Raw genomic sequence first — 12,468 nt, 5'->3', positions numbered from 1 at the left:
TAGCTCTGAATCTTGAGCTTCAGAATAGTTATTACCAAATACCCTTGGAGCTACTTCTGTTGCTGTGGTTTTCAGCAGAGGTCAGCAGGGCCCTAAATTTTTCTGAAAGTTATCCTCAGAGAGTAACAAGGAATGAGTGGGTTGCCGTGTCACCTCACTCCCTGTCACCAGAGCAGATGCTGTAGTTTTATCTGTTTTGGGTTCTGACTAAGCATTCGAAGAGATATTCTACCATCATCTAAGACTCGTGGGATTTCGACTTGGTCATGGAAGTCACCTTGACTTTCTGCTTTGAGCAACTGGCAGACCGGATGGTCTGAGATAAATTCTTTTTGTAGTACATCTACAAATGCTAGACACATAGTCTTTGAAGTGAATGCTAAGATTGTGGGTTGGGGTGTGGCCTGTGGTAGTCTTCACCTGGATGCTGAGATCCTAGGTTCCATCCCTAGCACTGCAAAAAAGATTTTAAATTTAAATTTAAAATTAAAAGGCCTATACGAATGCTAAGCTCATAAGAAAGGACAGTGAAGAAGCAATGGGAATCCTGGATGGAAGACAAGCCGTGAAGCCCCAGTTGTCCTGGGGGAGTTTGTCCACACCTGGACCCTGGGCCTTGGGTTCTTACAGCCTGTGCAAGGTGGGGTCCAGAACCGAGACCTGGCATGAAGCAGGATCTCAGTAGAAGGTGGGCAAGAGGAAGCCGGGCCACGGGGCCACGGGAGAGGAGCCTGTAAAGTCAACAGGCCATCTCAGCCTCGGTTCCAGGTGGAGAAATAGAAAAAAAAAAAGTCTTCCTTGAGAATTTATTACAGTTGTGCCCTCACATTGTTAAAACGTGAATTTAAGTGATCGTTTTAGTCTAGAAAATTCAAACTGAGAGATTGGCACAAAGTGATCCCAAACACAGCTTCATAGTTTCCATAGATTTAAATGACCAAATGTGGGTTCACAATACAAAAATTATAAAATACAGAAGAGAACAATGTATCAGAAAAAAATCATCAGAAGAAACAACACAAAGGAGAATTAGACATTTAAAAACTTTGGATGTTAGAATTTTCCAATATTAGAATGTAAAACACTTGTTTAAAGTATTTCACAAGCAGAAAATAAGAGGCCATCAAAAGTGACAGAGCAATTTGTGGGAATAACAAAATAACATTTCTAAAAATGAAAGACTATTAAAAATGAAATCTTATTAATGCCCATGCACAGAAAAGTGTGTAAATAAACTATGACACATCCACACCATGTAGTACTAGGCAGCTGTGAAAAAAGAATATGAACCATCTCTATGGGGTAATTTCCAGAATCTTCTGTAAGGTCAAAATAGCAGAGTGCAAAAGAGTGCGTATAGGATACTACTCTCTATCTAAGAAAGAAGAGGATACAGGAAAATATGTGTGCAACAAAAATTTAGGAAAGATTAACTAGAAACTAAAGAGACTGGTTCCAAAAGAAGGTGAGGAAAGGGGCTGGGGCTGCAGCTCAGTGGCAGAGAGCTTGCTGAGCACTCGTGAGACACTGGGTTCAATCTTTCATGCCACACGAAAATAAACAAATAAAAAATGAAGGCATTATGTCCATTTACAACTACAAAAAAAATGTAAGTGGAAAAGAGGTAGAAAGAAAGGGATCAGGGCAGCAGGAACCAGGCAAAGCTAAACTGTAGATATACAATTATAAGAAAAAGCAAGAGCATGATTACTATAAAGATCAAGGTGGTAGCTTTTACTTATAGAAAGGAAGGATGAAATATGAAGAGGGGACCTGAATGATTTGATATTTTATGTTTTTTTAACAGCTTTATTAAGATTTTTTTTAAAAAATTTTAGTTGCTGATGGACCTATATTTTATTCATTTATTTATATTCAGTATTGAGAATCGAATCCAGTGCCTCACACATGTGAGGCAAGCACTGAACCACTGAGCAACAACCTCAGCCCTTATTGAGATGGTATGTGAATACCATCCAATAAAGTGCACAGTTCAATTGTTTTTTAATATATTCTCAAATCATGCAATTACGGACGCAATCAATTTTAAAACATGTTCAACACCTCAAAAAGAAGCCCTGGTTGAACCTGGTGGCACACTCCTGTAATCCCAGTGGCTCTAGAGGCTGAGGCAGGAGGATCATGAGTTCAAGGCCAGCCTTAACAACTTAGTAAGGCTTTAAGCAACTCAGTGAGACCCTCTCTATATATAAAATAGAAAAAGGGCTGGGGATGTGGCTCAGTGGGTAAGCACCGCTGGGTTCAATCCCCAGTACCAAAAAATAAAAATAAAAAAAAAGCTCTGTACTTTTTAGTTGTCACCTCCTCAAACTCCCCATTCTCCCCAACTCTAAGCCATCACTAAGGTACTTCCTGTTGTTATGTAAGTACCTGTTCTGGGCATTTCCTATAAATGCAGTCATGCAGTTCGTGGTCTTTTGTAACTGGATTCTTTGTTTGTTTGTTTGTTTTTTTACTTTTTTTTCGTTGTCCATGGAGACAATACCTTTATTTATTTATTTATTTTTATGTGGTGCTGAGGATTAAACCCAGTGCCTCGTGTATGTGAGGCAAGCGCTCTGCCACTGAGCCACAATCCCAGCCCCACTTGTAACTGGATTCTTGCCCTCAGCGTAAATTTTCAAAGTTCACAGTGTTGTAGCATGTCTCAGCACTTCATTTCTTTTTATAACTTGGTATTTCGCTCTGTGCCCATGCTACACTTTGTTTATCCATTTGCCAGTTCACAGATATTTGGGCTATTTGTACCCTTTGACATTATGAAGAACACAGCTCCAGGGGAGGATCTGTTCATTGCTTTTCTGAGCCTCTAGAGTACACCTGTGTGTCTTGGCTCATGGTCTCGTCCTCCATCCTCAAAGCCAACATTAGAGCATCCTCAGATCTCTCTGACTCTCCTATCTCTTTCTTTCACATATATGGACCTTTGTGATCCCATTGGGCCAACACTGGTAATCTAGAATAATCTACTCTCATGATCCCTAACCTGCAAAGTCCCTTTTGAGATGTAACCTAACACATTCAAAGTCTAGGGGATTAATATGAAGATATCTTTTGAGGGGGGACATTATTCTGCCTGCCACTGAATAGATATTATTACAACAATGTTGGAGAATAATTTAACATCAGTAAACCCCAGATGTCAGAGCATCAAGAATACAGAAATTGGGGCTGGGGCCGCAGCTCCAAGTGGCAGAGCGCTTGCCTAGCATGTGTGAGGCACTAGGTTCAATCTTTAGCACCTCATAAAAATAAACAAATAAGATAAAGGCATGTTGGGGCTGGGATTGTGGCTTAGCGGTAGAGCACTCACCTAGCATGGGCAGGACCCGGGTTTGATCCTCAGCGCCACATACAAATAAAGGCATTGTGTTGTGTCCATCTACACCTAAAGAAAATAATTTTTTTTAAAAAGATAAAGGCATGCTATCCATCTACAACTATAATTTTTTTTAAAGAATATGGAATGTGAATTGGGTGTGGTGGTGTGTGCCTATAATTCCAGTGACTTGGAATGCTGAGGCAGGGGGATGGCAAGTTGGAGGCCAGCCTCAGCAACTTGGCAAGACCCTAAGCAATTTAGCAAGAACCTGTCTCAAAATAAAAAATAAAAAAGGCCGAGTATGTGGCTTAGTGGTGAAGACCCCTGGGTTTAATCTCCAGTACCAACAAAACAAAAACAAGCTTACAAAAACAATGGAAAATGAGAACATGGTGTTAAGAAACTTAGGGGGCAAAGTGAGTGCTAAAGGAGGCTTTCACATGCCAGAGACTGTTGACCTTGAATGTCCCTGTGGATGGACATGCAGCCAGGACAGGCAGGAGAGAAGGCCCAGGGATTTCCTAGGGTGAAGAATTGGGCAGAAGGGCCCCTTTGAGGTGAGCACCTTAAAGGCTACCTCCTCAACATAAGGATGAAAAACATGAACCTGTCAGTCAGAAGGGACACTAAGGGCACTTGCCTGTCTTAATTTTGGCACTGGCTAGAGGGGAAAATCTCTCCTGAGCATTTATGACCACTGTCTTGCAGTTTGGGACACAAGTTTCACACTCCATGTGATTGCCAAATCCCAGTTGGAGGATTTGAATTGAAAGTGGTTGCAGGCTGGTAGTTTGTTCAGGAAACTGGCAGAAGCAAAAACAAACCCTCTTGGGAAAATCAAATTAGGCTTGTAGAATGAGCTAACCCAAATAAGAATCATGATAAGAACACCAAATACCAAGACACAAATCACCATGAGTGAGAATTAGCAAAAATAACAGATTCAGGGCTGGGATGTGGCTCAAGCTGTAGCACGCTCGCCTGGCATGCGTGCGGCCCGGGTTCGATCCTCAGCACCACATACAAACAAAGATGTCATGTCCGCCAATAATTAAAAAATAAATATTAAAATTCTCTCTCCCTCTCTCTCTCTCTCTCTTTAAAAAAAAAAAAAAAAACTGGTATTAAAAAAAAATAACAGATTCAGAACCCAGGGTCACAGATATCAGAATAAAGAGACTGAGAATTTAAAATTACTAGGTATCAAGTATTTAAGGAAAAACAAGAGGGGCTGGAGTTGTAGCTCTGGGGTAGAGTGCTTGCCTCGTATGTGTGAGGCACGAGTTCGATTCCCAGCACCACAGCTAAATAAGCAAATAAAATAAAGGTCCATCAACAACTAAAAAAAATTTAAAAAAAAAAAAAAAGGAAAAACAAGAATGAATTTAAAATGAGTAAGGTACAAGAAGACTATCAAAAGTAAACAGCAAATTTGAAAGACCAGATAGAAATTTGGGGATCTGGGGGTGCAGTACAGTGGTAGACCATGTGCAAGGCCCTAGGTTCAATCCCAGAACCACAAAACAAATAAAGAGAACCTTTGGAGAAAAAATTAAAAGTGAAATATTAATAATTAAAACCTCAGTGTAGGGCTGGAGTTGTAGCTCAGTGATAGAGTGCTCGCCTAGCACGTGCGAGGCCCTGGGTTCGATCTCAGCACCACATAAAAACAAGTAAATAAAATAAAGGTATTGTGTCCAACTACACCTAAAAAAAATAAATATTAAAAAAAATTAAAAAAAACCTCAGTGTAAGTTTAAAATGCACATTTTAAAAAATGTGCTAAGTAATATATATATATATATATATATATATATATATATATATATATATACACATACATATATACACATATACATATATATGTATATATATCATATTGGGATACACATATATGGAATAAAAGTATAAATACACCTGAGAGTGATTAACCTAAGAGTTCAGGTGAGCCGGGCGCATTGGTGCACGTCTGTAATCCCAGCAGCTTGGGAGGCTGAGACAGGAGGATCATGAGTTCAAGGGCAGCCTCAGCAAAAAGCCAGGTGCTAAGCAACTTAGTGAGACCCTGTCTCTAAATAAATACAAATCAGGGCTGGGGATGAGGCTCAGTGATTGAATGCCCCTGAGTTCAATCTCCAGTGCCAAAAAAAAAAAAAAAAAAAAAAGAGAGAGAGAGAGAGAAAGAGAGAGAGCGTTCAGGTGACTTCAGGGATGAGAAGGGACTAAATCAGGTAAGCCTATTTAGGGGCTTTCAATTTATTGGTAATGTCTTATCTATTAAGCCGAGCATGCACAAGCTCAATGTATTGTAAAATTTTAGTTAAAATACTTAATTTAAAAAGTAAAATATGCTCATCATGAAACAAAAATCTCTCAGTATGGAAAGTTATCAGTTGAATAGTTAAGTTCCAAATGCACCTTTCCAAGTACATACTGTTTCATTATATTTTTCATTATAGCTGTTTGTGTCTTCAGTATTTCATAACCAAATTGAAAAGGTAAATCATCTTGTCATAGCTCTCAGATCTCTTCTTGGCCACTTTCTGTTTACACTTATTCTGAGGTTAGGTCCAATAAGGGTTTGGGCTATGACGATGATGCTTATTCCAATCCCACTTCATTCTCTCCCTCTAGGCTACCAATCTGGCTCCTGCAGATCCCAACGGCAAAGCAGACCCCTATGTGGTAGTGAGCACTGGCAAGGAGCGGCAAGACACCAAGGAGCGCTACATCCCCAAGCAGCTCAACCCCATCTTTGGAGAGTGAGGCTGGGCCCTGGGGCTGGGAATGGGCAAGCACCTTGGGCCATCCAACCTGTGGCCCAAGGGCTCTCACCCAGTAGCTGGTTGATGATGGCATGGGAAGGGACACCCACACTCCAGACTACTTCTGAGGGCATAGAGGTGTCATTAGCCACTTTCCCTCCTGGCCAGGGTCCTGGAGCTAAGCATCTCTCTCCCGGCTGAGCCAGAATTGACCGTGGCTGTGTTTGATCATGACCTCGTGGGTTCTGATGACCTCATCGGGGAGACCCACATTGATCTGGAGAATCGATTCTATAGCCACCACAGGGCAAACTGTGGGCTGGCTTCCCAGTATGACGTGTGAGTCTCACAGGGCCCTCAGGAGCTCTTCTAAATCTCTGACCAAACATGTTCAAACTTACATTCCCAGTCATCTCAAATCCTAGGACTTCATAGAATGGGAACTGCCCAACCCCTCCAAGACATAGTTCAGTGGCCAAGACTTGGGCTTGGGTGTTGGTATCCTGTAACTAATACCTCTTTGAGCCTCAGTTTCCTCATCTGCTAAACGGACATATCAGTATCTCTTTCATAGAAGCACCTTGACTTCTTTGATTTTCATCTTAATCGTAGATGAAGACTAAGCTGTCTCCCATTGGGGTTCTTCTTTTAAAAAAATAATCTGTTTTTTAGTTGTAGATGGACACAGTACCTTTATTTTATTTATTTATTTTTATGTGGTGCTGAGGATCGAACCCAGTGCCTCATACATGCTAGGCAAGTGCTCTGTCACTGAGCTAGAACCTAGTTTGGGTTCCAAACCTGGATCCTTCAAGGGTCCTCATTCCTACTCCTGTGCCCAACTGTGTCCATGTGCTGGCTCCAGCTAAGACATCTTCCTTTCCTGTCTCAGGGATGGGTACAATGCCTGGCGCGATGCATTCCGGCCTTCACAGATCCTAGCAGGGCTGTGCCAACGCTGTGGCCTCCCTGCTCCTGAATACCGAGCTGGGGCTGTCAAGGTGGGCAGCAAAGTCTTTCTGACACCGCCCGAGACTCTGCCTTCAGGTACCAGCCCCTCTCTACTGGACAGGCCAAAGGGAGCAAGATGGAGGTAGAACAAGGAATAGGGACACCAGGTACCAATATAGTGTGTTCCCCCAAACCCTGCTGAAGGCAGCGGGCAAAGAATATTAATTTAGTTGATTTAGGATGAAGTACAATGGTCTTTAAATGAACCCCACAGAGCCACAGTTCATCAACTTCCCAGAACACAGAGCATCCATACAATGGCATGTGGCTGTGGAATTGAGCTCATGCCTCATAAATAACCAGTGGTCTGTTCTCTACAAAGGATCTGAGCAAAGGCTACAGCCTCTCCTGTGCCTTTGTCCCCCTGCCATCCCCCACCCTACACATACACGATTTGTGCTCTGTGGTCCTGCCCTCCCATCCTGGTCTCCATCCAGTGCAGTGTGGCCCCAGCTTAGTGCTGTGGAGGGCTGGGGGAAGAAGGGAGGATAGTGGGGAACTGTGCAGAGCCCAAGCTCACACCCTCTTGTTCCAGGTGGCAGTGGTCCCAAGGTGGCAAGTGAAGCCTCTGAGGAGGCCCAGGCATTGCTTGTACTACGGCGTTGGCAGGAGATGCCGGGGCTTGGCATCCAGCTCGTGCCTGAGCATGTGGAAACACGGCCCCTCTACCATCCCCGCAGCCCAGGACTGCTGCAGGTGAGAGGGTGCCCAACATTCCCAAGACTACAGGACTCCCAGAATTTCAGGATTTCCACTTGATTCACTCTTTCCCCAAGACCTTTACCTGAGCACTTCCACTGCCTCTTGACTCTGGATCCCTGGACCCCATCTCTGACTCTGATCCTGCAGGATCTCCACCCCTGGGCCACCAAGATTCAGATCTGGGCAATGCAGCCTCTACCCCAGATCACTAAGATCTGGACCTTTGGAAGAACATATCCTACTTCTAATTTCAGTCTTCCATTTCTGGGACTTCATCCTTGAACTCCTAACCCCCAACCTGACTTTGACCTGGAACCCCCACTTTAGGCTCCACCTTCATCCTGCACCCCAGGATCTGCCTTCTGCCTGACTGCCCCCCAATCCACTTGGAGTAAGGCACAGCTCTGTGCCATAGGCTGTTAGAGGAGGTGGGGTCCCTAGCAATACCCTCCAACCTGGTCCTGTGCTCCCAGGGATCCCTTCACATGTGGATTGATATCTTCCCCAGCGATGTGCCTGCTCCACCTGCAGTTGATATCAAGCCTCGGAAGCCAATTAGGTGAGAAAGTTATGGTCTCTCCTCCCAAGGGGTAGGGGAGGCACAACTTGATCTATTCATACCAGGGTCCTTTGAAAATCCAAAACCTCTCTGAAGCAGGTGGAGGCTGTTGACCACAGGTTTTTTTTTTTTTTTTTTTTTGGTAGGTGAGTCATTAATTGACCTTTTCTCCTATAAGCCACTGTAAGTGGTTGGGTGTCTGTCACTTTACCTTTTTTTTTTTTTTTTGGTGGTGTTGGGGATCGAACCCAGGGCCTTGTGCATGCGAGGCAAGAACTCTACCAACTGAGCTATATCCCCAGCCTTTGAACTTTCCATCCTCTTGCCTCAGTAGCTGCTGGGATTACAGGCGTGCCCCACCGTGCCATCCTGAGAGGAGCTCTGAATCGGATATAGCCAATTCAGACAGGGCTGGATCCAGATGATCAATGTTGTCAACAATATGTTACTTTCTGCCTCTGGGATCTGCTTTCCTTGATGCCACTCTCAGGGAACCTTTGGCAATCTGAAGGCAAGGTGGCTTCTGATAGTTGCAGGCTTATCTCTTAACAGCTAGGCCATTTGAGCAGAAACTAATCTCTTGCAAGTTAGAGCAAAAGCCTAGAGCCACCTCTCATTAGACCAGCTTGGGTCAAATTCTACCCCTGGAAGCTATTATTGTGGTCAGGGAGGGTAATACACCAATTGGCCAGTCCTATGAGATGTCCCCTGGCCTGGAGCCAGGACCAGAATCATATAGATTGACAGTAGGGCTGGGGTGGGAGTCACAAGCAGAAAATCAGGGTACTGTCAACAAACAAGGGGAAATTGATGCTGGTCAAGAGAGAACAACTATCCAGGCAACACCATGACACATCCAGACAGGACCCCAGGAAGGCAGGATCCAGAATATCGCAGCCCTTCCTCTGCCCCTTGGGACTTCAGGCTCTCATTCCCACTGTCTCCCATTACAAATTTTCTCTGCACCTGGCTTTCTCTGCTGTGCTTACTCACCACTTTTCTGCACCCGAAAGCTTCATCATTTTGGTTTGCAGTTGTTTCAACTCTGCATCCGATGCCACACTGCCCAACATAGTGTCAGAGACTGGACCCCAAATTTATAGGAAGAAGAGTCTCCTTGCATTGTCTTGGGTCAGGAGAGCATTCCTGGTGCCATTGGCTATGGCTGGCTAGGGTAGTCAGTGGTAACTAGGCTGTGCCTTCACGGGACCACAGGCATCCTCATTATCCAGCCAGGCACACACCAGGTGCCTAGTGAATGTCAGTGGCCCTGGTCCAGGTCCTTCCTACTTCCTGCAGCCCCTCCTAGAACCTTTTAAAAGGTTTTAAAAGAGTCTGAAAACTGTCCCCCAATACATCCCCCAGCTATGAGCTCAGAGTTGTCATCTGGAACACAGAAGATGTGGTTCTGGATGATGTGAATCCACTCACTGGAGAGATGTCAAGTGACATCTATGTGAAAAGGTAGGCGTGCAGACAGGGAAGTCCAAATGGCTGTGCCCAAGGCAGGGATTGCACATAGCAATTGTACTGGCTGAGTTCAGTGCTCTGTCCCCAGGCCCTCTGTTTGCCTAGAGCTGGATGAGGAGCTGAGTTCTGGGAGTGGCCCCACCCTGGATGCCCAGCTACCCTAACCTGTCCCTTCCCCTGGCTCCAGCTGGGTGAAGGGGCTGGAGCATGATAAACAGGAGACAGATGTTCACTTCAACTCCCTAACTGGGGAGGGGAACTTCAACTGGCGCTTCGTGTTCCGCTTTGACTACCTGCCCACGGAGAGGGAGGTGAGCATCCGGCGTCGTCCTGGACCCTTTGCTCTGGAGGAAGCTGAGTTCCGGCAGCCGGCAGTGCTGGTCCTGCAGGTCTGGGACTATGACCGCATCTCGGCCAACGACTTCCTTGGTATTGCTCAGCCTTCCACAGCCTCAGGCCCTACTCCTGATTTCTGCCCCCCTTGCTCTTGCCCGTCCCTCCCCGCACCTTACCACCCTCCTCCCCTGGTTCCCTATTTGAACCCAGCCTTGAGTCCTGGGATTTCAGACCCCAGAACTGAACCTTTGTTTAATGGTCTAATTACTGAGTCCATTAAGCCCTGATCACAATAAATTCTGACTGCAGTACCCATAGTCCCTGCCTCAATCCTCTGATATGACCCTAGCTAAAGTCCCCCGGACTCCAACCCCATGGTTCTTGCTTTGGTAATCTGATCCCAGTCCATGGCCCTCTTCTGCTGGGATCTGACCACAGGATGGTAGTTGAACTGTAATCCAAAGCTGTGGACTTGACCACCACATCCCACCTTTTGATGCCCCAACTTCCAGCCTGGTATGCTGCTGCCTCATCCCTAATCCAGTTACACTTGAGTCTCCTGCTAACCCAGGGACTCTGCTCCTGCAGGATCGCTGGAGCTGCAACTGCCAGACATGGTGCGGGGAGCCCGGGACCCTGAGCACTGCTCAGTGCGGTTGGCCCAAGATGGGGCTGGCCCAAGGTGCAATCTGTTCCGCTGTCGCCGCCTGCGGGGCTGGTGGCCTGTAGTGAAGCTTCGGGAGGCAGAGGACCTAGAGCGTGAGGAACGGGAGGCTCAGGCCGGAAAGAAGAGGCGGAAGCAGAAGAGGAGGAAGGGCCGGCCGGAAGACCTGGAGTTCACCGACACGGGCGGCAATGTCCACATCCTCACAGTGGGTGCATCAGGGCAGTGACCCAGGCCTGGCTGAGGGTTTGGCCTCTCTTCCAATGATGCAGGAGTATTTTTTTTTTTCCTAGGGGAAGGTGGAGGCTGAGTTTGAACTGCTTACAGTGGATGAGGCTGAGAAGAGGCCAGTGGGCAAGGGGAGGAAGGAGCCAGAGCCCTTGGAGAAGCCCAAGTGAGTGGGAGCCAGGCGGCCAGAGTCGGAGAGAGGGCGGTGGGGGCCACCGGCAGGGGCTTCCTGGTCATCCTGACTCCACCCTCCCTTCAATAGCCGCCCCAAAACCTCCTTCAACTGGTTCGTGAACCCACTGAAGACCTTCGTCTTCTTCATCCTGCGTCGGTACTGGCGCATCCTGGTGCTGCTGCTGGTGCTGGCACTCCTCACCGTCTTCCTTCTTCTGGTCTTCTACACCATCCCCGGCCAGATCAGCGAGGTCATCTTCAGCCCCCTCCACAGACCCTCAGACTAACTGACCTGGGACACTCATCTCACCATAGCAGCCCTTTAACTCCCGCTCCGGGAATCCTTCCTGCCCATATGAGCTATCCCAGGGTTCAGTGCTTTCAATAAACTTTATCACATCCATGGGCCCTCAACTATGTGCCTTGCAAGGCTGGTTCCTGCAGGTGACAGGACAGAAATGTTCTTGGGTGACTTCAGGTGCTGAGGGTTTGCTAGAATGCACAGGGATGAAGACTACTCATGTCCTGTAAGAACGGGATCTGGCAGGAGGCTCAGGGCAAGGGGGCCCTGAAGACTGCTTGCTGCTGCTATTCCTCCCTGGTTGGGTCCCACTCACCTAATCTTATGGTTTCTGCATTCCATGACATCTAAGCACTCTACTGTTTCATTAGCTTTTTCCAACCCTTAGACTTAAGCATGCCTGGCTTAAGCAAAAATAGAATTTACTTACTAGTTTGACTGGCTAGCTTCAGGGACAGTTTGTCAACAAGGTTCAAATGACACCACCAAAACTGGTTGTTTCTGCCCACCACCCAGCTCTGCCATACCCTGGGGGATAGGTCATTTGCAGTCAAATTTTCCTTAAGAATGGTTGCTGCAGTGACCTCAAGTCTCCCTGTATCACACCAGAAGAAAAGAAAGTGGTCCCATGGGCCTAACTTACCCTGGGTCACTGCAGGTGGGGAGTGGGATATACACATTGTGATCTTCCCTGGGAGATTAGGGTGGGAGATCAACTCTCTTCATAAACCACATAAGCTAAGATGGTAGACAGGGGATCCCAAGGGAAGTTTACAATCCTGTTAACAAGGGTGCCCCCCAAAACTGGCTGACTATAGCTGGTGTGGTCATCTCCTATTTATAGATGAGACTTCGTGTCCACAAGGAGGATTAAATCATGCCCAATCAAATAATGTCCAACATGACACACAGTTC

At 46.2% G+C, this 12,468-nt stretch overlaps 1 protein-coding gene across 1 annotated transcript in view; it reads left to right on the top strand.

The window, feature by feature from the left end:
* The window catches only part of LOC143394910 (fer-1-like protein 4), a 40,832-nt gene extending 29,293 nt beyond the window's left edge, over positions 1 to 11,539 (top strand). Inside the window, exons 36-45 of the mRNA XM_076849478.1 lie at positions 5,978 to 6,105; positions 6,277 to 6,447; positions 7,001 to 7,155; positions 7,655 to 7,815; positions 8,295 to 8,380; positions 9,746 to 9,844; positions 10,038 to 10,279; positions 10,775 to 11,058; positions 11,144 to 11,244; positions 11,341 to 11,539. Of these exons, the coding sequence (XP_076705593.1) occupies positions 5,978 to 6,105; positions 6,277 to 6,447; positions 7,001 to 7,155; positions 7,655 to 7,815; positions 8,295 to 8,380; positions 9,746 to 9,844; positions 10,038 to 10,279; positions 10,775 to 11,058; positions 11,144 to 11,244; positions 11,341 to 11,539 (1,626 nt within the window). The remainder of the gene's footprint in view (positions 1 to 5,977; positions 6,106 to 6,276; positions 6,448 to 7,000; positions 7,156 to 7,654; positions 7,816 to 8,294; positions 8,381 to 9,745; positions 9,845 to 10,037; positions 10,280 to 10,774; positions 11,059 to 11,143; positions 11,245 to 11,340) is intronic.
* Positions 11,540 to 12,468: the final 929 nt, after the last annotated feature.

Source organism: Callospermophilus lateralis, chromosome 3 (assembly GCF_048772815.1).
Source record: "Callospermophilus lateralis isolate mCalLat2 chromosome 3, mCalLat2.hap1, whole genome shotgun sequence".
NCBI classification, from domain to species: Eukaryota; Metazoa; Chordata; class Mammalia; order Rodentia; family Sciuridae; genus Callospermophilus; species Callospermophilus lateralis.
The sequence above is the reverse complement of the archived record's forward strand: the minus strand, read 5'-3'. Positions and strand labels throughout refer to the sequence as shown.